This window comes from Sinocyclocheilus grahami, unplaced genomic scaffold, assembly GCF_001515645.1.
Source record: "Sinocyclocheilus grahami isolate Dianchi unplaced genomic scaffold, SAMN03320097.WGS_v1.1 scaffold132.1, whole genome shotgun sequence".
NCBI classification, from domain to species: Eukaryota; Metazoa; Chordata; class Actinopteri; order Cypriniformes; family Cyprinidae; genus Sinocyclocheilus; species Sinocyclocheilus grahami.
In genome coordinates, this window is record NW_015505311.1 from 1,593,423 (window position 1) to 1,619,766 (window position 26,344).

Genomic DNA, 26,344 nt, shown 5'->3' on the forward strand with positions numbered 1-26,344 from the left:
ATACATGTTTTCACTGAATAACAACAGCTTTTTCTTTCTTTCTATTCATAATGTCGTGGCATGATAAGTGTAAACAACAAAGCAGATTTACATTTGCATGTTTGTCCATCCTAGTCAAAGTCGGGCAATGTAATCATGACAATGGGTGGAGTCGCTCCTGTTGCCATAGTGATGAGTGACAGCTCTTGCGCTATATTATAACACATTTGCTTGACTCCACCCACGGGTTGTCCTTCAGTATATCTGGATTCAGAAATGGATCCTCATTCATTTTCTCCTCAATCCATTTAGTTAATCTGAAAATTAATGGATAATAGGAAGATAGAAAATAGCAAAAAAAAAAGGTAGCCTGAGATTCCTTGCTTCTGTCAACCCGTATGAATTATTTACTTAATTTACTTCACTAAACTTGCAACTTCACAAATCAAAATACATATTTGAATACTTCATTTAATATTTTTAGCACAAATGTATTACAATTTTTATTTATACAGAATGATTTGCATTTATATATGAATCTATGCAAATAAAAATACCCCTAGTTGGAAATCCCTGATTTGAAACAATCCATTGCAGTAGATGTTTTATGTTTGATACTCACTCTGGAAGAGAGACAGATGTTTTATCTCTGTTATACTGTAGCTGCTGCTTCAGACTGTCCACATGGTTCTTCAGCTGAGTCTCATCCAGCTCATCCATCTGAAAAAAACAGCCGTCATATTCGTTTCAATCTTGTGTCAAAGTCTTTAAGCTAAATTATCTGTAATTGATAGCTAGGTAATATAAAATAATAGTATATAAAATATACAATTAGCCTACCGTACTAAGGTCAGAGTTAAGTAGCTTAGAAGTGAAAGGATTGTTAGGAGTCCTCCAGCAAGTAGCCTGAGTTTGAATGCTTGAGGGTGTCTGTTTTTTTCCCTTTTGTAAATTCCTGGTGTACACAAAGGAGATTTAGATACACACCTGGCCTTGAGGTTATGCAGCATTCAAGCTACTTTGTTACTCAAATTCTCTCTCGTCTACATTCGTGAGTTGTAGTGGGAGGGATGTTTAGCTCTTTGGACTCTGTGCATCTATGTAAAATACATGCAAAACTGTTCAATGATGCCCTTCTGGCTTCACCTAGTTTTTACCAGAGAAACTATAGAATAAATGTTGTGATGTTATCAAGAGAATAATTGTTTTAAATATAGTAGTCACTTGATAACGTTGGTAAATGTCCCCCAAAAGCGTAGAGTTAGTTAGATTTTGTGATTTAATTATTGCTGTACCGCATTTAAACAATTGTTTGACACAACAGTTGTCCTGATTTTGACACTTGATTGTCACATACACTACCAATCAAGAGTTTGTGGTCAGTAAGATTTTTTTAGAAATTATTACTTTCATTCAGCGAAGATGCATAACAGTGATCTAAAGTGTTTGTTACAAAAGATGTATAAATATAAATATAAAATTCAGCTTTGCCATCAGAGGAATAAATTATATTTTAAAAGTTCTTTTATATTTTAAGAGTTTTTTTTTAATGTTTGTTATTGTTTCAAAATATTACTGTTTTCTGTATTTTTAGTAAATGTTACCTAAAGCAACTAGCAACTGCAAAAAGGTTGGCGAAGCTCTCGACTTCCTGTCATTTCTACCTGGGATTTATGTACTAGTAGTTTGTTACAAAAGATGTATAAATATATAAAAGTATACGTTGCTCTTTTGAGATTTCTACTCATCAAAGAATGTATCTTGAAAAATGTATTGCATTCTCTGCAAAAATATTAAGGAGCACAACTGTTTTCAACATTTATAATAAGAAATGTTTCTTCAGCACCAAATTAGCGTATTTACGAAAGATCATGTGACACTGAAGACTGGAGTAATGGCAATATAAAATTCAGCTTTGCCATCAGAGGAATAAATTATATTTTAAAAGTTCTTTTATATTTTAAGAGTTTTTTTTTAATGTTTGTTATTGTTTCAAAATATTACTGTTTTCTGTATTTTTAGTAAATGTTACCTAAAGCAACTAGCAACTGCAAAAAGGTTGGCGAAGCTCTCGACTTCCTGTCATTTCTACCTGGGATTTATGTACTAGTAGAAACATAACCACTGGTGACTTCCACCACGTTAGCTGTTTGGTTAAAAGTGAAGGCACCTGTCTGTTAATGAGATCAGGAAGTACTACGAGTGAGCAATGTGTTCTTTTATATTTTAAGAGTTTTTTTTAAATGTTTGTGATTGTTTCAAAATATTACTGTTTTCTGTATTTTTAGTAAATGTTACCTAAAGCAACTAGCAACTGCAAAAAGGTTGGCGAAGCTCTCGACTTCCTGTCATTTCTACCTGGGATTTATGTACTAGTAGAAACATAACCACTGGTGACTTCCACCACGTTAGCTGTTTGGTTAAAAGTGAAGGCACCTGTCTGTTAATGAGATCAGGAAGTACTACGAGTGAGCAATGTTGTAAGTTGCTAAGTCCCTTAAGCCACTTATAATAACACACCAAATATATCTCTTAGTCATGTGTGCTCTTAGACGGTAGAGTTAAGGCTTGATGTGTCTTTACAAACAGCAATGAATGGTGGTATGATGCAGATCATGTTTTATTCCGACTCTGATCAATGCTTTATAGACAGTTTTAAATGAATACACTTTGAAAACAAAACAAAAAAAAAATCCCCATAAAATCCTGGAAATAGGAAAAAACTGAGTGTACAAATCCCTTTTCAACAGAATACTTGCATTACAATTCAAAAACATCATAAAACTCTGACATCATGCATTTGGCAGACGCTTTTATCCATAGTGATTTAAATTCCATTTAAGCAATATATGTTAATTCATGCAATCTGGGAATCAAACCTGTGACCTTGCCTTTGTTAGTGCCGTGCACTGTTCAAGCAACAGAAAAGCTATATACTGCAACCAGTGACATCAGCCAATAATCCATAATCCAAATTTCATTTTTCCAGTCAGGTCTGAAATATACCAGTAGATGTGACAATGCATTATGTTTTCATTGTCATTATAAACTGTAAACATTGAATGTTCAATTTTTTGTGAATATTGTGTAAAATAAGTGTTACACTTATATGTATATTCCATTTTCTGCCATTAAACTGGAAGTAATAAATTGCTCTGCATGTATCAGCCATAAGGCACCCAGCTCTTTAGTTGTTGGGATCGACATCAGCCATTGCAGGACCCATATCAGTCAACCACTACTCGAAACTACCACGTTTTTCAAGTCCGCACAAGTAACAGGACATGGAGCGTCTAATCTATTCGATGCTCTTCTGACTGATTTTGTCCACTCTACCGAGGACCGCAGCTCCAGTAGCATTCTCCACCCTTCGCAACCATTCAGAACATTTCAGCAGAACACTCTGATCCACACTCTGTTCTTCGTCTTCCTCATATTCCACATCATCGTATCGGTGACGCTCATTTAGAAGAGAGATCTTCACCACTGGGATGTTGGATCGAGAACCTGACTTGGCAAGCAGAGGGTCTTTCTGATGCAGTGCCATTACGGTGCCACGGACGACACGGAGCTGCTTCTCACGGCTACGTTTCCGCAGGACCAAGGTGGCCTCAGGTGTCAAGTTGAGAGAGAAGTGAGATGCATTATTCAGTCCATGGCCTGATCCTGATGAAGCCTGTGGACTACAAGAGTCTTTGGGGATGTTTGTTGCTGAAACGCTGGCAGCAAACAACTTCTTGCTAGAGGATTTCACTGAGTAGGTTGCCAAATTGGTTGTAGAGGTACTATTGCCAGAAATACTTTTAGAAGTTGGAGTGGAGGAACTTGAAGGATCAGTGTTTTTTGGAGTCATAATCCAAGTGCTTTTACCCTCCATCCTCAAGCCAGATGTAGCTCGACAGGTGGGCAGCTTACTTTTGTGTGGTGTGCCCTTCTTGCTCAACTTCTTGAACCGTTCCTTCGCAGAACCTTTCTCCTCCACTGTCTTGAACAGGATCACAGGCGATGGTTCTGCGGGCTTCTCTTTCTCTTTGCCCAAGTTGGAAAGACTCTGTGGTCTTGTTACAGGTGGGAAAGGCATCTTTACCAGGTAGAGCAGCATGTAGGACAAGAATTCGGTTTTGGAGGTATAGTGCGACAGAAATTGGACATGATCTTTCGCATGATCAGGACAACCCGTTATTTCCAGAGCCCCCAACATCCACTTCTTTCTTCAGACAGCCACTGCGGAAATAGCGTGCAAAAATAGTCTGGCTCTTTATAGGGTGTTGGGAAAGGGGCTTAGCCAAGGCACAATGTGTGAATCCTCTGGAGTAGGTAAGCCTAACACGTGCAGCTTTGAGTTGCGTAACAGACTGAGATGTAAACATTCACTGCAAGAGTTGCACTTTTGCTGAACTGTGAGATTAAGGTAGTAATGCATATGAGAGTAGACTAATGCCCGGTTCAGACTACACGATTTTAGCCCGATTTTGCCACAATTTGCTTGACATAGGGTGTCGTGGGGGTTCGTAAATGACAATGGGTGTCGAGACGCAAGATTCCATCGTTTCAGCTCGTGTGGTGTGTCATAGTGGATGACAACCGATTCCGTGTCTGCAATGCTTCATGACATCACGACAGAAAGACTAGCATGTTTCATTTTTTTCCCCGTCGTCCACGACGAGTTCTGTCACATTGGTTACGTTGACCAATAGCAGCACAGAAGCTCTTTCATACACCGGTTTCAAACATGCGAAACGAAAGAGAGATGATGGTGCTGCTAGGTGGAATTATGAGATGGAGGAAAGGTTCGTGGAGCTGTGGCAACAGTACTCCTGCCTGTATGATGTGTCATCGAGGGACTACCACGACAGAACAAAGAAAGAAAAATGCTGGCAAACTATAGCGGAAGCGCTTCAGCAATGTTTACACTCTTGTTTTCGAAGTCAGTCGCTAGTTCTGCCTTCTCGACATCACACGCGTTGTTAAAGACGGCACGAGATGAATGGTCGGGAAGCAACATGTAGTCTGACATGTTTCTTGTCCATGACACAACAAGATTTCAGGAGTCAAAATCGTGTAATCTGACACAGTGACTATCGTGACCAACAAAAATATTGTGTAGTCTGAACCCAGCATAAGAGGTTGATTGATTTACAAAGCTTATTTTTCATCAAACAGTCTTAGTCACATTTAAACCCAACTTGGCAGCTTTCACGGTAAATATGGTTATTTCTTGGTATTGTAGTTCTAAATTCAAAATCCCAACATACCTGCAGGAAAGGTTACAGTATGTATTGTGTGTACGTTGCAATTTCAGATCGAAAAGGCTGGCCTCGACTTACACTTCTGTAGATCAATGTGCTTGTCAAGTATTAGTATATCACGTGTTTAAGTGTTTTCCCAATTAAAGGATTTTAGAGTTTACTGAACCAAATCTATTTAGGAGGTCACGCAATCTCTCTCACATACAGTCTGTAACTGTTTATTTTTTGGGATCAGGTAAAGGTTCCTCCTTCATGCTGTAAGCCTGCCATCAAAACCTGAATATGACAGTATGCATGCATTCCCGAGGTGAGGCCAAGGCTATGATTTTTTTGTTTTTTTAAGGAGTTCTGAACAGATTTTGCTGTAAATATAGTAATATGGAGTTTAGACCTGCTGGTAGATATTTGTAATTACAGTGCCTGGGGCTAAAAAGGATCTTTCTAGATTGTTGCCAATGGAGTAATGTGTGTGTGCGTATATATATATATATATATATAAGCACAGTTTTCATTCAGTTGTCATTTTATTAAACAACTGAACATCATTCCACACAAGAAATGGTCTCTCACTGTGGCTACATATTTTTTGTGTTTTTAGCTGTATTGTCTAGGAGTGTAACGATATTCAAACCAAACCGGAAAAACCGTGATACATCACCCACGCGTGTGCATATGTATCGCGGTACTCTTGGTAACGAGCCGAACCGTGAGTAATCTGAACTGTTACACCCCTAGTATTGACCAATCATATTCCTTGACTGGAATCCATATGTGCTTTGAAAAATATCACATTTTAACTTTTTGACAACATATAGCTCTCGGAGACCTGCAAGTTGTTTTTAAAGTTAATATGAGGTTGCAATGATCAGTTTAGGATGAAGGCAGCACTTTGAAACAGAGGCGCCTTCTAGTGGAAATGAAGTGTGTGTGCAAATTGTCCTTTAAAAGTAAACTGTAGTGGAGTATACTGTACAGAACAATAATATATGTGACCCTGAACCACAAAACCAGTCATAAGCTTTATACATCATCTGAAAGCTGAATAAACAAGCTTGATGTATGGTTTGTTAGGATCGGACAATATTTGGCCGAGACAACTATTTGAAAATCTGGAATCTGAGGGTGCAACAAAATCTAAATATTGCGAAAATCGCCTTTAAAATTGTCCAAATGAAGTTCTTAGCAATGCATATTACTAATCAAAAATTAAGTTTTAATATATTTTCAGTAGGAAATTTATAAAATATCTTCATGGAACATGATCTTTACTTAATATCCTAATGATTTTTGGTATAAAATAAAAATCAATAATTTTGACCCATACAATATATTTTTGGCTATTGCTACAAATATACCCCAGCGACTTAAAACTGGTTTTGTGCTCCAGGGTCACATATCATAAACATGGTATCAGTGGGTAACCAGCCAGTCAGTGCTGTAACTATAGCATCTTGTTTTCACACATGTACATACTGAAAATACTTGTTACATTCATGATTACAAAAACATTTTTAAATTGGAAAGAGTTTGATATAAAACATTAAAATGTTAGTTTCGAAGAAATCAATAAAACTGCTTTAGTTCTTGCGATTACAGTGAGTGATCAGAGTTCCTCTTTCACAGCAGCCTTCTGTTCATTCAGATATTTCTTCCTCCGTTCCTCCTCCTGTAGCATATATACAAGCACAGCATGGTGAGTGTGCATAATGAATACAATCCATGTCTATTAATGTGAGAGTGTGATAACTTACCTTGGCTTTGTCTGTTTTGGCTTTCTCAATCTCTTTTTTCATAAATGTTACAATAGGCTTCAGCTTCCTCTTGCCAGAATATGGCACTACCTGGCAAAAATTTTAGTACGATGATTACAAAATACTCATGGACTGTACTCCTAAACAATACAATACAAGCACGACTAATTTCTTTAGCCCAAAGACTAACACAATAACGTGGCCATCCTAAATATGGATTTACAATCAATATAAGATCTGAAATATTATGCAGAGCAATGTAAACAGTTAATTGTAAGAGACTGCTTACCCTCTCTGAATAAACGGCAGGAAATAATTTGATTGATGGGTATTTTTCTCTTAGATGAATGTTTACATCGTTTGCAGTAACATCAATCTTGGCAACAACAACATCTTCATTTTCACGAAAGTGTTCAGCAAGCTCTTCCCACAATGGAAACAGTGCACGACTTTCGCTGCTCCAAGGTGCATCTATTGAAATACAGTATGTTCTAAATACTCATGTTTTTTTACATGGAACATGGAAATGTCAGAATAAAGAGGAACAATCATACTTAATAAACAAAACAGCTAATCGCAGGCTAAGTTAAGACACCGACTCATGATATCAAGTTGAAGCATTTTAAAATTTGAGGTACTTACAGAACAAGACAATGACATTTTTGTTATGGTTGAAGGCCACTATTTCAAAGTTCATCCCGACCAGCTCTTTCACTGGCTGCGTGTCCCAGTTTTCAGGAATTGACTCACTCTGCAGTTTAGGCTATAAATTACAAAGATATTTGAGCTTTGAATATTATAATAAAACCTTTTTGTGTATAATAATTTTTTTAAATACATTTTAATTTATATTTTAGTAATAGTTTTCATTTGAATTATTATTATTTTTCAATTAAAAAAGATAAGACAAAGATAAAAATGAAAAAATATATATATAAAAAGATGAAAATTGATTTCTTTCATTTACCTCTCAATACTCACCTTTGCTTTCCCATCCAGGTATTTTAGGCAGAACTCTAAAAGAGTCTGTGTGTCAAACTTATCAGATGGCAGCTGGTATTGAACGTGGTCTGATAAATTGACCATACGGATCTGAGGCACTTCTTCTGATCTCACACGGAAATACTCCATAACTCGGCCATTCCGTGGCTCACTCACATCCATCATCACAAACAGAACCTAATGATAGAGTTTAAAGAAAACAGAAAGGCTTCACTACTGGCATCCACCAATATCATAATAGTAATCCACAATATTTCTAAGCATATTTCTATTGTTGATTTGTTTATTTTATTTTATTGTATTGTTGAGCAGTACTGGATTTTATGTGGTTTATGTCTAAATATAAGTCAAATGTACTGACCTTCCCTCTGAGTTTTTCCGCAGTGGTTTTAAAAGCAAGGTATGTCTCTTCAAATCCTTCCTCAGTCTTATTAATAAACAGAAGAAAATGGTTCAGCACCACTGAGTTCAGGATCTTGGATGCTGTCTGAGAGGAACACAAAAAAGAAAGAGGTTTGTTTATTTTTATATAATATATATATATATATATATATGTCCTAATGCCTAAATATTAAAATACACATATATAAAATTACCTCGCCATTGTACTCGGTCACAAGTTCCATCTCATACAGTCTGATAAACTGAACAAGATCTGTCTTCACTGTGCTGCTTCCCAGCTCAAACTGCTTGTCAGGTTTAGACTAAAGAAAATGATAGACATGAGTGAGACACAATTCATAATGTGCGGTAAAAAGGCGGCAGATTATTCTTTTTTTGGGGGACATTTTATTGATGTGTGGGGGGAAATGTTGCAGAGTCTTGAAACTCAGAAAAGAGTCTTGAAAAGCAGAAATGCGTACCTTTCTGATGAGGAGAACGGTATCTCCACTGATCTCATACTTGCTGAAGATCTCATCATTTCCTGTTACTCCAAAGGGCAGGTCTGCGATGTCAGCGGCTGTTTCATAAAACACTTTCACTATGTCTTCCTCAAGATCCTGTAGTGTATGAGCATCATTAAAAACAGTGGCGAACACAACAATGCAATAAAACATCTTTGAGCTATTTGTCCTTCATTTGAACTGATTCTTTTGAGCAAATTCCCAAAACATTTGTCAGAATCCTTCATTTGAACGGTTTCTTTCAAAATAATTGAATCAAATTTGCAAAACATTTTAAAGCATTAAAACATCTTTAGTTATGGCTGAATCATGAATGAATCCTTCATTTCAGCTGATACTTTTGTAGGAGAAAAGCTTGTTGTCCTTTATCAAAATGATCATCAGTGAAAAGCAATAATAATACTTCATTAATTAGTTAAAAATGTATGTTTTCTAAATTTTATTTTATATTGTCACTTTAAAACGTCAATTAATATTTAAATAGAAAAACTACTGAACAACTGGTCAAGAAAACATATTTAGTTACAATTTTGGATAACATTTAGTTACAAGACAATTGCAAATCCCTCCACTGTGAGAGAAAACATAATAAATAGCAGTATTTACCTAAAATGTGCTTTTTTTTTAAATAACAAAAATGATGCATAATACCTCAGGACTTCTGTGCACACTTTTTTTTATGATGATTCAAATCTGTGAAGCATTTTTTCACTGAAAATAACTGGGTAAAAAGACTTACTAAAATAAATAGGCAAGTTACCTTAAATAATCCCAGCACCACAAGCTCCTCTTCTCCTATGAATTTTTCCAGCTGTGTGAGATTACTGATGATGTTAGCGCTCTGCCCTTTTCTTCTTTCAAGCCATGTCAGGATTGTGGCAGAGCTCTTAAGATCTGGGGATGGAGTCAAACAACAAACATATATGGAAAACTGATCCTAAAGGGATGCATCCCTATATTCGATTTTGGAAAGGCGCAAGGGTCAGTAAATAAGGACAGAATCTTGTCATATTTCAACATTACCTGGACAGTACACTGGATTGTTCTTGTTTCCAGACAGGTACAGCCGTAGTGATGGTATTCTTGTGACATTAAGGGATGCGGCAAGATCTTTTTCCTTTTTCACATCCACTCCTCCAAGTCTCACATCAGACTCTGCTTCCTTCAGCGCACCGGCTGCTTCTCTAAACTCAAGGATGGAGCCAAGGGACTGGCCAGAAAGAGGCGCATCTACAGCAGGTACAAGTAAAAGCTGCAACAGTTTACTCCTTGTTGCAAATACACACCAAAAAATGTATAAAAGTGCATTTTGTAGTGGTCCCAGATGTGCTGACTCTAATTCGCTATCTAGTTTGCTTCTATATACACTGTGTCTTCATTAGTAAGTAAATAGTCATTCAGCAGATGTTTTCATCCAAAGCAACAAACAACCCCCCTTAGGTTAAATGATTTGCTCAAAGGCACAATGGTGATAGTTCATGGTTCATTGTGAAGATCGAACCAGCAACTTTCCAATTACCAGCGCTGAGATTCAAGCAGAACACCATGCCACCATTATTCATCTGAATTGAGTTTGTTTTATAAGTCTTTGAAGTAGATGTTAAAATCTCTATACAGGTCTCAATACAGAAAAACAAGCATTACATAAAAAAAAAGTACTGTTAATGTTTTTACTTCAAGTTGAAGTATTGATTTGTCAGCTCATCGAGCTGGATTTATGACAGGAAAGCCATAAAAACACACATGCAAGAAGATATACTCACAGAAATGGACCAATAGCTGGTTGTGCTGTTTAAGAGCCCATTCGAAATTGCTTTTTGTCAGCACTAGAACATCTTTGTCCTCGATGATCGCATCAGAATCCCTCTCCACCAGAGCTTCGCATAAATACACGCACACACTCAGGCAGAGCGTAATGTACACCTTCATACTGCCTTCAGAAGCTGGAAGAGACTCTCCGACCTTTGAGTGTGTGTGAAAGGCGTGTGTGGAGTGTACAGGTGATATCAGTGTGCACTTTGGCAATGGACAGTTTACAGCCAATACGAAGAGAGATAAAAGTCGAATAGTCTGAGGGTGACTTGGAGAACAATAGCTTCTTGTGCTTTGTGCACAAATCTCTGTAGTCCACACAGCAAAGGTGCAGCTTGAACTCCATGAACACTGTAAGTTCAAACATTAGTGACCTAGACAAATCTGTGATAAGAGGTCGCTGTTCATCAAATCTTTGTGCGAGAATGAGTCTGGCATGGCATTAAAACCTTTCTGTGTGAAACATAAGGGTGTGTCGGATTTGGTGACCCTGCTGTACATGTCTGGTGTTGTTCACATCAGACCAAAATACTTTTCAGGATATAAAACAGAGGAGGTTAGACAACACAGTACATTTGGATAACATTAAAGACATTTTGTGTAAAATATTGTGGGGTAATGGATTCCGGTAACCTGTAATGCTACCTTGGCAGATTTGGTGACCCTGCTGTTAGTCTGTTACGGTTCACATCAAACGATGAACAAACAACACATCACTTCTAACCACATAACTTAATTTACTCCAAAATCTAAATCCTATAATCTAAAACATCCATAGTGGGTTATTAAGATAAACCAGGCTAATATTGTAGTAGTATTTCAAACGAAACAGCTTGATATGTCATATCTAGACAAATCTGTGATGAGAGGTCGCTGTTCATCAAATCTTTGTGCGAGAATGAGTCTGGCATGCCATTAAAGCCTTTCTGTGTGAAACATAAGGGTGTGTCGGATTTGGTGACCCTGCTGTACATGTCTGGTGTTGTTCACATCAGACCAAAATGCTTTTCAGGATATAAAACAGAGGAGGTTAGACAACACAGTACATTTGGATAACATTAAAGACATTTTGTGTAAAATATTGTGGGGTAATGGATTCCGGTAACCTGTAATGCTACCTTGGCAGATTTGGTGACCCTGCTGTTAGTCTGTTACGGTTCACATCAAACGATGAACAAACAACACATCACTTCTAACCACATAACTTAATTTACTCCAAAATCTAAATCCTATAATCTAAAACATCCATAGTGGGTTATTAAGATAAACCAGGCTAATATTGTAGTAGTATTTCAAACGAAACAGCTTGATATGTCATAGTTGCCAGATTAGCATTTAAATACTACTTTAATGAAATAGCCAATTTTGTTAAATATCTTCAGTATGTCTACATATTTTATTAAGGATTCATTTATCGAATTAGATTTGAGGAAATGCATCCAACATCTGCTTTGGTCAATGTATCAGTTTTCTTTAAAGTTGTCATAATTTCTCAGTTTTCTTTTGTGATAATGTTGCAGCTGGTGGGTAGTTCCAGAAAGGCCAAATATAATAGTACTTACTTTGGAGTTATTTACAGAACAGCTGTACATGTTAACGTTTAGATACTCTGCATCAGTAATATGATTTAAAAGGAATAATGTGGTAAAAACCAACTACAGCTGTATTATTAAACAAGTTCTTCAGTATCTCACATTGTGTCTTCAGCAGAGGTCACATATATACAGACTGTAGAAGAGGTCATTAAACAACATGCACCAGTTTTGCTGAACTTGTTTTCCAACTTTGCATAGACTTGAAATGAGGCTTGACATTAATGTTCACTGTACATTAACATGTACAAAAATATAGGGAAAAAGGCCTATGAAACAATTTCTGCTAGATTAAAACAAACAATAATAACAATCTGACCCACCTCTCAATACAATGTTAACAATAGAATATTTTAGGAAACTTTATTTTCCACATTTTACCTTAAGTCATTTTTCAGTATGTTCAAAAACAAAAGCAGGTGCTTTTATCTCTACATATTTTGCAGCATTACTCAATAACTCAGCCATTGTACTTAACAGCCCTGAGATCATAACACTGGCATCATTTTAATTACCCAGTCCAACAACAACAACACCACCAAAACAAGACAAAGTGCAATCTCGGCCTTTGACTAGTACAACAGATTCAGAGTTGCTTTATATTTTCATTGCAAACATGTACTTGGAAATAATGCTGTAGTGTGGAATCCCACACCACCTGGAATTCATTGTTGTCCATTTCATAAATAGGTTAGGATTTTGGATCCTCACTTGTAGATCACCTCTGAGAGAGAGAAATGGCAATTGAAAAAGGTAACAACAGACAAATTCACTCAAGTATCTGCTTTAAAGTAAGTGCATTTCACTGCACTGAGGTCACATGGCTGGTCATATCATCCAAATTATAATCTCATTACTGTGAAAAAATTACATTATAATACTTATGCCCATTCTTGATCAGTGCAATTTTTTTAAACTGCAAACAAACAACGTTTTGAGTTTAAAATATACAAACAAAATGTCTCCTAATCTGCTCTTTCAATTTGAATTCAAATCCATGTTCAATCATATCAGCTCCATCTTCATGATCTTAGGAAAAGTGGCAAATTTTGCTGTAGGTAACAGCTGGCTTTTGTTTCATTCTAATGGCCATTAATGGAGTTTTCTCCGAGCATTTAGACCGTCTGTGTGGATCTGGCTTCCATCTGTGTCATAAAAACAAAATGTTATTTTATCTCCCAAAATTACACTGATGGGATTGTTCAATGTAATGCTGGCTTCATTAAACCAATCAACATGAAATGACACTCATGAACCATTTTACTTACATAAGTTGGCATAAAGAACGTTAAGAACGTTTGATTATTTAAAATATGCCAGGACTTAATTTCATTCAACGAATTCATCGATTTGGAAAATAAATAAGGCACAATAAAACCAGGAACATGTATTATACAAGTTATTCAAATGTATTACAAGTAAATGGAGTCCATTTGGATTTCATGTTGATTATAAAACACTACAAAACTACAACACTGACATCATACAGTCTAGTTTATGGAAAAATTTGTCAACAATAACAACAAAAAATTTTTACTTATTATTTACTGTATGAAGTACTTGAGACGATCAGCTAAATTAAAACTCAGACTATCAGAAAACTCAATGTAGGCATGCAATACTGGTCAAACGAAAGTTAAAAAGTTAAATTCAAAACAATCAGCTAAAGAAAAAGCATGACCAAAGAAATACATAATGCAAGCAAACACTAAGACAAGGACTGCACAATATTTGAAAAACTAACATTGAAATATTTTTTCTGTGATATATATATATATATATATATATATATATAAAAAATAAAATACAGGAATTTTCCCCAGATTCTGTAAATAGCTATATTTAGAAAAAATTAATAATTCTAAAATAAGTGGGGTGATGGGAGAGCATCTGCTTAGAAAAAAAAGCTGGAGATTTGTATGAGAAATTCTTTTAGGACTGCAAGACTGGTGTTCATACTTGGATTTACATTTTACAAGAACCAGTAACACCAGTAAAAAATTATTCATTCCCACTGTTTTTGACCAATTCAGTATGACTACATAATAATAATAATAATAATAATAATAATGTCTTGATTTTATTGTGATTATTGATTATAATACTGAGGTTGTGATATAAAAAAATATTAAACAAATGTTGTAATACTGTAAAAAAAACAACTATAAATAAAACAAAAACAAAAAAAACAACACACTTTACTTTTTTACTTATTAGTTTTGTTTTTATCATTATTATTTTAATATATTGTGCAGCCACAATTAAGACAAACACCATGAACCATGATATATATTGTGCAGCCACAATTAAGACGAAAACAATTAACAATGTAAGCGCGTTTCAACTGTTCCTATGAGCTTTCCCAAAAGGGTGTAAATTTACCTAAACCAAAGAGCCATGGTGTGAAAGAATGAAGAGGAGCAGGAGAAGAAACAGGGACAGACAGAAGATGAACTGTGCTAGAGCACAGCATGGAGTTACCTGAAATAGGAAAGAGAGGAGGAAGAAGAAGAAAAAACCAGGATGACAAATGCAACATTACAGTGATGGAGCAAAGTGCTTTACACATGACACCAGAGTTGGGCTTCAGCGTGTGAAGTGTGTTATTTGAAATGCTAAAATGGTTCAGGAAGAGAAAACCTCTTTGGAATCAATACCGTTTTGTGCAGCAATTGGAGCATAAATAACACACTTTACCTTTAAACAAAGAGATGATGCTTACCAAGTTTCCACTGTTATTTTCAGGATCAATATCTGCTCACCGTGTGCCAGACCATGCTGGAAAGTTCCGGGTGCTGGGCCAGGAAAAACAGCTCCTTTGCAGGCCCGAGGCTGTCCAGGGAGTTTGGTGCCAGGGCTGAGTCCAGGGAATGGGAGAGCATGCAGGGGGGCAAAGCTCGGTAAGACACCCGGCTGTACTGTGGTGGGGTAGGAGGACGGAAGGAGGGATAGAGAAGGGGTGGGAAGCGCTGGGTTCCCACAGGAGATCTCACCAGCTGCCTGAAATACAAGCAAAGAAATGTAAGTATTATTCAGTCCAACTATAAATAAAACCGTTTGAAACATCAGTGCTTCAGACAAATCCAAAGTAATTGACTGAACTTTTTGGGAGAGTGTTAGGTATAATAATATATGCATTATATTGATCAAAAGCGATTGTTTAAATTTAAAATGTTACAAAGGACTTTCAATAAATGTAGAACTTTCTATTCATTAAAGAATGTATAAAAAAAGTAACAAAAAGTGATGGCTGCTGAAAATTCAGCTTTACATCACAGAAATAAAGTAAATTTAAAAAATATAGTCAAATAGAATATATATTAGTGCTGTCAAACGATTAATCGCGATTAATTGCATCCAAAATAAAAGTTTTTGTTTACAATAATATATGTATGTGTGCCGTGTATATTTATTATGTACATATAAATACACACACATGCATGTATATATTTCAAAAAAATATGTTTATATATTACATATTTATAATATAAATTATATGAATATAAATATAGACATGTAAATATTTTCAAATTATATACTGTGTGTGTATTTATATATACATAATAAATATACACAGAACACACACATATATTATTGTAAACAAAAACTTATTTTGGATGCAATTAATCGCGATTAATCGTTTGACAGCACTAATATATATTCTATTTGACTATATTTTTAAATTTACTTTATTTCTGTGATGTAAAGCTGAATTTTCAGCTTTTTGAAATAGGAAAGAGAGGAGGAAGAAGAAGAAAAAACCAGGATGACAAATGCAACATTACAGTGATGGAGCAAAGTGCTTTACACATGACACCAGAGTTGGGCTTCAGCGTGTGAAGTGTGTTATTTGAAATGCTAAAATGGTTCAGGAAGAGAAAACCTCTTTGGAATCAATACCGTTTTGTGCAGCAATTGGAGCATAAATAACACACTTTACCTTTAAACAAAGAGATGATGCTTACCAAGTTTCCACTGTTATTTTCAGGATCAATATCTGCTCACCGTGTGCCAGACCATGCTGGAAAGTTCCGGGTGCTGGGCCAGGAAAAACAGCTCCTTTGCAGGCCCGAGGCTGTCCAGGGAGTTTGGTGCCAGGGCTGAGTCCAGGGAATGGGAGAGCATGCAGGGGGGCAAAGCTCGGTAAGACACCCGGCTGTACTGTGGTGGGGTAGGAGGACGGAAGGAGGGATAGAGAAGGGGTGGGAAGCGCTGGGTTCCCACAGGAGATCTCACCAGCTGCCTGAAATACAAGCAAAGAAATGTAAGTATTATTCAGTCCAACTATAAATAAAACCGTTTGAAACATCAGTGCTTCAGACAAATCCAAAGTAATTGACTGAACTTTTTGGGAGAGTGTTAGGTATAATAATATATGCATTATATTGATCAAAAGCGATTGTTTAAATTTAAAATGTTACAAAGGACTTTCAATAAATGTAGAACTTTCTATTCATTAAAGAATGTATAAAAAAAGTAACAAAAAGTGATGGCTGCTGAAAATTCAGCTTTACATCACAGAAATAAAGTAAATTTAAAAATATAGTCAAATAGAATATATATTAGTGCTGTCAAACGATTAATCGCGATTAATTGCATCCAAAATAAAAGTTTTTGTTTACAATAATATATGTATGTGTGCCGTGTATATTTATTATGTACATATAAATACACACACATGCATGTATATATTTCAAAAAAATATGTTTATATATTACATATTTATAATATAAATTATATGAATATAAATATAGACATGTAAATATTTTCAAATTATATACTGTGTGTGTATTTATATATACATAATAAATATACACAGAACACACATGGCTGCAATATAACAAAGTGAAAAATTTAAGGGGGTCTGAATACTTTCCGTACCCACTGTATATATGTGTGTGTGTATGTGTATTTTTAAATCATAATAATCTCACAATATTGCTATTTTACCATATTTTTTATCAAATAAATGCAGCCTTGGTGAGTATAAAAAACACCCCAAACATTTGAACAGTCGGGGTGTGTGTGTGTATATATATATATATATATATATACACACACACACACACACACACACACACACACACATACATATACACACATTATCACATTATTACAGATAAGTGGACAAATGTAACTGTGTTTTCAGTTAGCATGCCACCAAATTTGCCTGATAAGCTAGCATACCCTTAGCAAGTTAAATAACATATTACCAAATTTTCTCAAGTTAACGTTATCAGGATCAGGATATACTTATATTCAATAATAAAAAAATACATAATATGTATTAATTCATTAATTAATGGCACTACAAAAAAAAAGATACTGTTTTACTCAATGTAATATCCCACACTGGACACAAAAATAATGATATTAAATATTTAGGTTTAAGATTTTTATGACACCACAAATCATGTGATGATCCACATCTAATAAGTAACCAATATGTGTCTTGTATTTTTTTTAAATGACTTACTGCTGCCATAGAAACAGGGGTGTCGCCCACTGAGGTGGTAGTGAGCAGCCTGGCCACTCCCTGCACCACCGATGGACAGTCACCCTGAGCACCATCTGACGGCGGCGCCACCAGCGTCAGTTTTGGAGCCGCCTTCTCTCCAGCCTGGAGCCACTTTGAATCGGAATCCATAGCAGACTTGGTCCACATCATCTGGATTGGTCCAGCCCCCTCTGCGGTCACCAGACTTCTCTGAGTGCTGGTATGATGGTTCTCAATCTTGTTACCTTCCTTGTGACTCTGATTAGATGGGTGGATGGAGAAGGGGGCAGAGGTTTGTGTGTTTGATGGCGTTTTGGCAGTGGTGCTCAGCGTGGCTTCAGGTTGCATGCTCGCAGGTACACTCAGACGCTTGCGTTTCAGTGCTGGTGGGCCCTGAGTTTCTGGGTTATTCTTACTGTCCTCAGGGGTGGCGCTGAACTGAGCATTCCACAGTGGAAAGAGCAAGGTTTGGAAACAGACTTCCAACTATATTTTTATAAAGAATGCAACATGCAAGACAGTACTCTAAGACTGGGGTTCGTACTTTTTTCTGACGTACCTTTTTTAGTTTTGCTGTACCCATTGGCTTCTTTCTTGCCCTGTAAAATGAATAAAAAGGCAATTTATTAACATGACCTTTGGTTAAGTTTAAAGTATTTACCTAGGAGGGTTCCACTTGTTTCATAACAGAGTTATGAATATAATTATAATTGTTAATAATGAACAATTTTCTTCAGAAGGATTGGTTAAATATCTAGGAAGTGTGTAGTAGTGTAAAATCATTCTTACACAACACCAGTGATATGGCCATGTGCTTTTCGGGTTTCTATAAGCAGAATCCTATTGAGAGCATGACAGAAATTCAGGAAATTGTTAACAACAATTACCCTTTTTATAACCATTTCATACCGTCTTATAAACACAAGGTTTCATACCTAATAAGGCTTGAACACTTATGGCTGTTTTTTTATGATCTGATAAGTGATATATTTAAAAAAAAAAAAGTAATTGATACTTTTATTCAACAAGACTGTATTAATCAAAAGTGACAGAAAAAGACATTAAACAAATGCTGTTTATTTGAACTTTCCATTAAAAAAAATCACGGTTTCCACAAAAATATTAAGCAAGTTTCTTGAGTACCAAATCAGCATATTAGACTGACCTCTGAAGGATCATGTAATACTGAAGACTGGAATAATGATGCTGAAAATTCAGCTTTTAGTGTTTAAGAGCAACAAACATCCACAGAACAAAGGGACATTGTGACAATTACTTCTAAATGTTTATTGTAAATTACATGCCACTTGTAAATTATGAACAACTTACATAACCAAAATTTCACAGTATTAATGATTTGCTTTATATACCTGGATTGCATCCATCCTTTAGGCCAAAGTGGTTTAATATCAGCCTCTAGGAATCCTTTCAGATACTCTTCCAAACTAGAGCATGCAGGCGACTCAGAGTCATAAATAATCATCTTCAAATTCACAATCTCAAAGAGCAACTCCCTGTAAAAGTTGAAAGTGAAATTTGTTCATACTGATTATCATCGCTTACATAATTAAATGATATTTGATTTTATTTACAAGATCTGGTATCCATTAGATTAACAGAGTATTTAATGAGAATAGACAGAACTTCTAGCAATTCTTTACTAAAAGCGATCAACAGCTTTTAAAAATCCTGCACACACTCAAGAGACCTGACCTGATCTCTTCATTCCATCTGAACCTCTTGCGAGGCCCAAACACTCGTTTTCCACTCCTCTCCTCTTCTTCCTCATCGGAACCATCAATTACCTTCTCTTTCTCAGCCTCGAGTCTTAAACACAAGAACAAATAAATCAAATCTGAAGTTGCATTCGAATAGCAAACTGCATATCAATTAAAGGGGTCATATGATGCGATTTAAATTTTTCCTTTCTCTTTGGAGTGTTACAAGCTCTTGGTGCATAAAGAAGATCTGTTGTCACTTGTTGCAAAGACTAAAGTCTCAAATCCAAAGAGATATTCTTTATAAAAGTACCTAAAACAGCTCGTTCTAACACACCCCCACATATCTACATCACTATTTAGGCGGCGTTATGCAACTCTTCCCACATCTTCATGCAAAGCAAGAAGACATAACTTTTATTCTCGCTGTAGTATTGTTGCCATGTCGTGAAGGCGCTGTGTGCTTCGTTGTGAAAGCGAAACTACTTTGTTTGGCCTTCCAAAAGAGGACGATATCGCTTCGTCATGCCTAGAGCTGATCCGTGCTGGTCGCTAAAGAAAAACTTCAACTTCACGCTGTTGATCGCCGGATCGGCTTTCACCGTGGACGAAGCGGAGTCCAGCCCGGGTTCGTCACATGTGGTTGCCGCAGGCATCACAATATGGTAAGGGACGTAACATTTCCGTCACACACTTGAGGAATTTAGCCAATCACAACGCACTGGATAGCTGGCCAATCAGAGCACACCTCGCTTTCTCAGACCGATGAGCTTTGTAAAAATCGATGCGTTTCAGAAAGGCGGGGCATAGAGGAGAAACAATAATGTACAGTATGTGGAAAATAATGTTTTTTTTAACCTTAAACCGCATAAACATTTCATTACACCAAATACACTAAATAATGTTCTTTTTAGCAGCATCATATGACCCCTTTAAAACATCAGTAAAATTACAGTGATACAGTGAAAGTGATTGAGGTTTCATGCATTAAAAATGACTGATTACTTGGCAGCTCTGGCTTCAGAGTGAGCTTGGCAGTGATTCTGGAAACGGGTGATCTGTTCTGGCATGGACCTGCCAACCGCATTCTCCAGCTTCTTCAGCAGCTCCCGCAGCTGTTCATCCTGATAACACACGACAAACACATTAAACTTATAGAGACATTAAACTGGATTTCAGTTACACACACATCAGTAAGATTTTTTAACTGTTTTTGCCTCTTATGATCACCAAGGCTGCATTTATTTGATCAAAAATACAGTAAAAACAGTAATAGTTCTTACAATTTCAAATAACTGTCTTCTATTTGAATTAAAAATTTAAAAGAACTTTTTAAAAAAAATAGAAATCTTTTGTAACATTATAAATGTCTTTGTCACTCTTCATCAATGCATCCTTGCTGAACAAAAGTATTAATTTCTTTAAAATATATATACATTTTCAAATAAATTTGATTAATTATGATTAAAGATAAAGATTTTGGAATAACATGCTCTGATGAATCATGACCAAATAAGAGCAGGAACTAGCAAAATAATAGGGTCAAATTTAAAGGAATTATTTTTTTTACCAGCAAGTTTCGAATGGGTTTTTGATGGGTTAGGGATGTTTGCTATGCTGAAGTGCCGTGCAGTTTTGTAAGCTCACAGACCTGTTGGAGACTGTGGAGTTTTTTGGCTCTTTTAACCAGAGTGCCTTTGCTGCAGGACATCTGTGATGCCAAGTATGAGAAGGAAAAATTTAAAAGAACTTTTTTTAAAAAATAGAAATCTTTTGTAACATTATAAATGTCTTTGTCACTCTTCATCAATGCATCCTTGCTGAACAAAAGTATTAATTTCTTTAAAATATATATACATTTTCAAATAAATTTGATTAATTATGATTAAAGATAAATATTTTGGAATAACATGCTCTGATGAATCATGACCAAATAAGAGCAGGAACTAGCAAAATAATAGGGTCAAATTTAAAGGAATTATTTTTTTTACCAGCAAGTTTCGAATGGGTTTTTGATGGGTTAGGGATGTTTGCTATGCTGAAGTGCCGTGCAGTTTTGTAAGCTCACAGACCTGTTGGAGACTGTGGAGTTTTTTGGCTCTTTTAACCAGAGTGCCTTTGCTGCAGGACATCTGTGATGCCAAGTATGAGAAGATTCTGGATCGTACTTTCCCAATAAGCTGTTTAGAGTTCACCTCCACACTGAACATACAAAGAGACACACAGTGAAAAAAATCAATATAAGATATTACAGTATATTGGCTTAAAATATAAACAATATAGAAAAATAATGTGCTTTGCAAAATGTTACTCATTTTATAATGTGTAATGTAACTTACTCTAGAAGAACACTGTTGAGCTCTGAAGACAAAATCTCCATCTTGTGTCCTTCAATTTTCTTGACAGCCTACAGAACAAAATGAGTAGTGTATGAGAATAAATCACATACTCTTGCAAACACTTGTCTAATCCTCTAAAGCCGTAAGAGCAAACAGTACTTCTGAGAGTTCTTTAATGTGTTGCTCTAGTGTAGGTGGCAGACCATCGGGAAGTAATGTGTGGGGTTTCTCATCGACGGACACTACCAGAGCATCTCCGTTATCTTCCATGCTTGGAGAGCAGACGTTCTGCGCCTCCCCCAAGAGTCCATCTAAGTCAAAGTCTTGCTCTGCTGCTTTGACTGCTTGAAGGAGGTCGTCTGCACTGGCAGAACCAATGAGTGTGAGAAGAGGGTCAGCTGATATGGGCGGTTCTTGAACCTCAGCTTGTATAATGAGACCAGTGTCACTGAGAGCATGCGAATCTCTCTCTCTAGCGTTGAACATCTGCAGCTGCTGAAGCTTTTCCTTATGGAACTTCTTCAGCATCTTATCGATACTTAGCAGTTTCTTGTTTTTCTTCTTCTTTGCAGATGATTTGTCTGGTGGGGTGCTGAGATAGAAACCAGAAGGAAAAAAGCAAACAATGAGGGCATTTAAGAAAAAGTCTGTGAAAAGCTTATTCCTAAAGGATGTTGCGAAAAAAAATAATGTTTTCTTAACAGTAAACATTGCACTCTCAAACTAAATCTCTGCAGCAGCAAAAACCTCTTCTTGGCTTCCTCCTCGTCCTTCTTAGCAAGCATGTCTTCCTCTCTCTTTTTCTTCCCAAATTTCTTGTCTTTTCTTTGCTTAAGCTTTCGTTTCTGAGAAAGGAATCAGACCAAGTAAGATATAATAATGTATGCAGACAAATGAGTATGTGCATATATTGAACAATCTTTTGCATAAAGCTGAAGACAGAAGACAGCAGAAACTGTACTGTACACAACAAACTGGCAAAAATTGATGTTTTTTTAAAAAAGGTGGAAGGGACTTTAAATGTGTTTGCACACCTTAGGTTTAAAACCACTGTCCTCAAAATCATTCTCGTACTCCTCTCTCTCACCAGAAGCTGGCCGGAACTGCAGAGTTCCAGAGTTGATGTAGAAGCCTCCATATCTGGTGGTGAGACAACCTGGGACGAGCTCATCATACTGCGGCATGCAGTGGCAGCAGAGAAAAAGAAGACTTGAGTAAAACATTCATGTGCTCTATAAAGGGAATAATCTGATAAAAGTGGTTTTATCATCTGGCCTGAACTCACAGCCTCAGAGTTGTCAATGAATGAATCAGATTCATCATAACCAAAGCCCATATCCACCAGGTCCTGTAATCTGTCTTTTTTTCTTTTGCCAGCTCCACCCTAAATAAGAAAATGGTGGCTATTCATATATAGCTTAAGAACACATGCAAAACACAAAATGTTACATATTTACTTTACCTTGTCGAATAATAACATATACAAGTGCAGTGCAATTAAGATCTGGGTATCTGGATGTAAATCTGCATTTGCATTTTGACTTCTGAAATGTACTTTGTCTCTATAGTGCTAACAACACTATGATAAGCCTAGAAATATAATCTTGGCAAAATTCATACTCACATATTTTGCTTCAAACTTTTTTGCAAGCACCTCCAGTTCATCTCTCTCCTTGCCCTCCACCACCTCTTCTAATGTTTGTAGTTTCTTTTTTTCAGTGGTTTCCTTAAAATTAGAAAATAAGACCATGCTTTTCCTAAATACACCAGAATTAGTTTAATCCTGAAGGACTTGCAGCCAAATTGGCCGAAGTACTTGCAAAAAAGCAATTAAAATGATTTTTAACTAAGTATTGATAAAATACACATAACGGTTGCTGAATTCACAGCAAATGTCACCACTTTCTATATTCAGTCACTTTGACACCCTTGCTCACACTAATGGATCAAATATAGTAACTTTCCAAGTGTTTAACCTTTGATTTATTTTCAAAATTCCAAGAATGTTTAGTGATTGAAAATTATTTAATAGAATAATCAAAGCATTTATATTTTGTTCTTGCATACTTCCAAGCAGTGCTGAAATTTTAAATGCCTAAAAAAAATCATGATTTCCATAACAATGGTGAAATTCAGAAAATACATCAATGTCAAAGTTTGTTTACTTTTGCGCTGATCAAATCTGGGTAGCTAAACTCCGGGCAGCATTGTTCATCCGACTCGAAGAGTTTTAATTCCACTCTCGTTGCAGCATGCGCGGGTGGTGGCGGTCCAACCGCTGGCGTCGGCGCAGGTAAACCTTGGTTGACAGCTTGGTCACTGGGATTGGGGACGGTGGGAAGAGGAAAGTGTGCATTGCTTGAGATTGCGGTGAGATGAATTCTTCTTGGAGCGGCCATATTGCTCAGACCGATAGCAACACTCCACGATTCGTCCCGAACAGGTGCGCGTTTGGTTGATTAATTATGAACCTGTGAAGCCAATTGAAGTAAGTGTCATTTTCCTTCCTCAAAAGGGAAGTTGGGAGCAAGCAGCTTCCCAAGCATGCTCCTGGAGGTCTACACTACACAATTTGCATGTCTCAGCTGACAAAACCTGTTCAGGTCTGGAGTAACGATTAAGAAAAGTACATAAAGTTGTGGTTGCTGTTTGGTTGACGCAAAACATCAGTAACGATTTAAAATAGAATAATAATAGGCAACCACGTTACAATACAACGTTTGCAGAACATTTTCTCTTCTTTTAAACTTAATCTGTGCCGACAACGGATTATTTACCAACTACCAAAAATTTAACATAAACCGTTTTAAACTTAAAGAAGGCACTTTTACCCTCGCGAGAAATTATATCAACAGCTTCTATAAATTAAATCGCATACGAGAGTAGCCTAGGCATTAATACGGTGACCCTGATTTCACCAAGTAGCTACAACATGTTCCTGGATCAACATTCAAATTAACCAATCAGAATTGAGGTATAACTTTTCAGGAAATATCTGTTTTAGGCTTACGATCAGGGTTAGGGGCTTCTACACCCTTGGTAATCGGCTATAATTTCACACTGATTTTAGGAATATGGGTAGGGTTAGGTTTAGGGGAGTGGATTTAGTCTATATTTTTGCACAGTAATGTTGATCCAGGATCAACAAAAGATGTTGATCCAGGAACATGTCTTGGCAAAATCACGGCGGAATAATAACATATATAGAAGGTGCACAGTGTCATTCACACAACTACCAAACACCATCATGGTAACACACATGAAACTGAAATAATGCAATAAACATTCATTTAACAACATTAGGTGTAACACACAACCCTAATATACAAAACTGATAAGAAAAAACTAAGAAGAAACATAGTTATTTCAACAAAAAAACATCAAATTTTGAAATATAAACTCTTGATAAAAACTTTTATCACTTTAAATTATACGGTATTTTTCACTTCCAAAAACGGTATACTACCGTAAAATTTATGTCCAATACATGTAATGTCCAATACAGTTTTTCACCATATATAGTAGGGGAATTTACCGTTAACCATTTAACAGGTTTTTACTGTAGCATTTTTACAGTCTTTTACCGTTAAATTCACGGTCTTTTTTTACAGTGTAGTATTCCTAATCATGGGCCTGGGCTCGGGTTACTTTTGAGGTCTGGTACAAATATGACATGGGCTACAAAAACAAAAAAACATCTAGGCTGATATGCACATTTAATCATTAAAAGATCGCGATCTCGATTAAAACACACGCGATCTTATTCCTAAACTACGGTGATTCCGCTATGTCTATTAAACCTTTGAAAACACAATCACATCGGAATATTTTAAACCTGCTTTCGCTCATCATTTAGCCAAGCTTTATGTTTGAAACTGTCTACACAAACAGTCTTCTTACACAGTAGGCTACATTTCTATGTTGCAAACATGAAATAATAACGAAAGTATTTGGAGAAAAGTTTTTAATCCGGATATAAACTCTGATGTGGCGGCAGCCTCAATCAAAACGAGTAGCCTAATTGGATACCATTGGATACAATGATACGCTTCAAATAGGCTATTGTATATGTTACATTATGCCAGTAGGTGGCAAACAGTGACTGCTAAATGTATTTGATGTCTGAATCATTCAAGAGATTCGTTCAAAAACTCTGGACGAAACAAGTCTTCTTTTTTTTTTTTTCAAATGATTTTTTAGCTACATAATGAATTCGTTTAAATGAATAAATATTTTAAAATACACTCATTTATACCATTTTAGACATTTATAAATAGACTCATTTATAACATTAAAAAAAACATTTTGTCAGAAACTCAAATTACATATTTTGTTCGGCACGTCTAATGTTTGTTTTCAGAATTGTGGGAGAATAATAGCATTAAAATACATAGGGTAACATATCAGGCATCTAATACCATCAGTACTGTTTATAGCCTATTATGTTACATGTTACTATGCATGTTTATAAACATGTATTATGTAGTTGTGCAACTAACC

At 36.1% G+C, this 26,344-nt stretch overlaps 2 protein-coding genes across 2 annotated transcripts in view; both read right to left on the minus strand.

Annotated features, from left to right (window-relative positions):
• Positions 1-34: 34 nt before the first annotated feature.
• Positions 35-897, minus strand: LOC107590716 (guanine nucleotide-binding protein G(I)/G(S)/G(O) subunit gamma-13-like). Its single transcript, XM_016279624.1, has 3 exons — positions 820-897; positions 602-699; positions 35-296 (listed from the first exon to the last, which is right to left on the minus strand). The coding sequence occupies exons 2-3, from the start codon at positions 697-699 to the stop codon at positions 191-193; spliced, it is 204 nt and encodes a 67-aa protein (XP_016135110.1). The 5' UTR covers positions 820-897; the 3' UTR covers positions 35-190.
• The window catches only part of LOC107590714 (ubinuclein-1-like), a 26,526-nt gene continuing 1,075 nt past the window's right edge, over positions 894-26,344 (minus strand). Inside the window, exons 2-27 of the mRNA XM_016279622.1 lie at positions 24,010-24,315; positions 23,469-23,570; positions 23,130-23,228; positions 22,879-23,019; positions 22,592-22,689; positions 22,004-22,436; positions 21,845-21,912; positions 21,578-21,707; positions 20,511-20,629; positions 19,501-19,614; positions 19,158-19,301; positions 18,577-18,627; positions 18,347-18,386; positions 17,767-18,225; positions 16,296-16,533; positions 9,910-10,116; positions 9,647-9,780; positions 8,845-8,982; positions 8,578-8,685; positions 8,343-8,468; positions 7,961-8,158; positions 7,622-7,742; positions 7,269-7,450; positions 6,980-7,069; positions 6,823-6,894; positions 894-934 (exon numbers count right to left, since the gene is read on the minus strand). Of these exons, the coding sequence (XP_016135108.1) occupies positions 6,832-6,894; positions 6,980-7,069; positions 7,269-7,450; positions 7,622-7,742; positions 7,961-8,158; positions 8,343-8,468; positions 8,578-8,685; positions 8,845-8,982; positions 9,647-9,780; positions 9,910-10,116; positions 16,296-16,533; positions 17,767-18,225; positions 18,347-18,386; positions 18,577-18,627; positions 19,158-19,301; positions 19,501-19,614; positions 20,511-20,629; positions 21,578-21,707; positions 21,845-21,912; positions 22,004-22,436; positions 22,592-22,689; positions 22,879-23,019; positions 23,130-23,228; positions 23,469-23,570; positions 24,010-24,243 (3,837 nt within the window). The 5' untranslated portion in view covers positions 24,244-24,315 and the 3' untranslated portion in view covers positions 894-934; positions 6,823-6,831. The remainder of the gene's footprint in view (positions 935-6,822; positions 6,895-6,979; positions 7,070-7,268; positions 7,451-7,621; positions 7,743-7,960; positions 8,159-8,342; positions 8,469-8,577; positions 8,686-8,844; positions 8,983-9,646; positions 9,781-9,909; positions 10,117-16,295; positions 16,534-17,766; positions 18,226-18,346; positions 18,387-18,576; positions 18,628-19,157; positions 19,302-19,500; positions 19,615-20,510; positions 20,630-21,577; positions 21,708-21,844; positions 21,913-22,003; positions 22,437-22,591; positions 22,690-22,878; positions 23,020-23,129; positions 23,229-23,468; positions 23,571-24,009; positions 24,316-26,344) is intronic.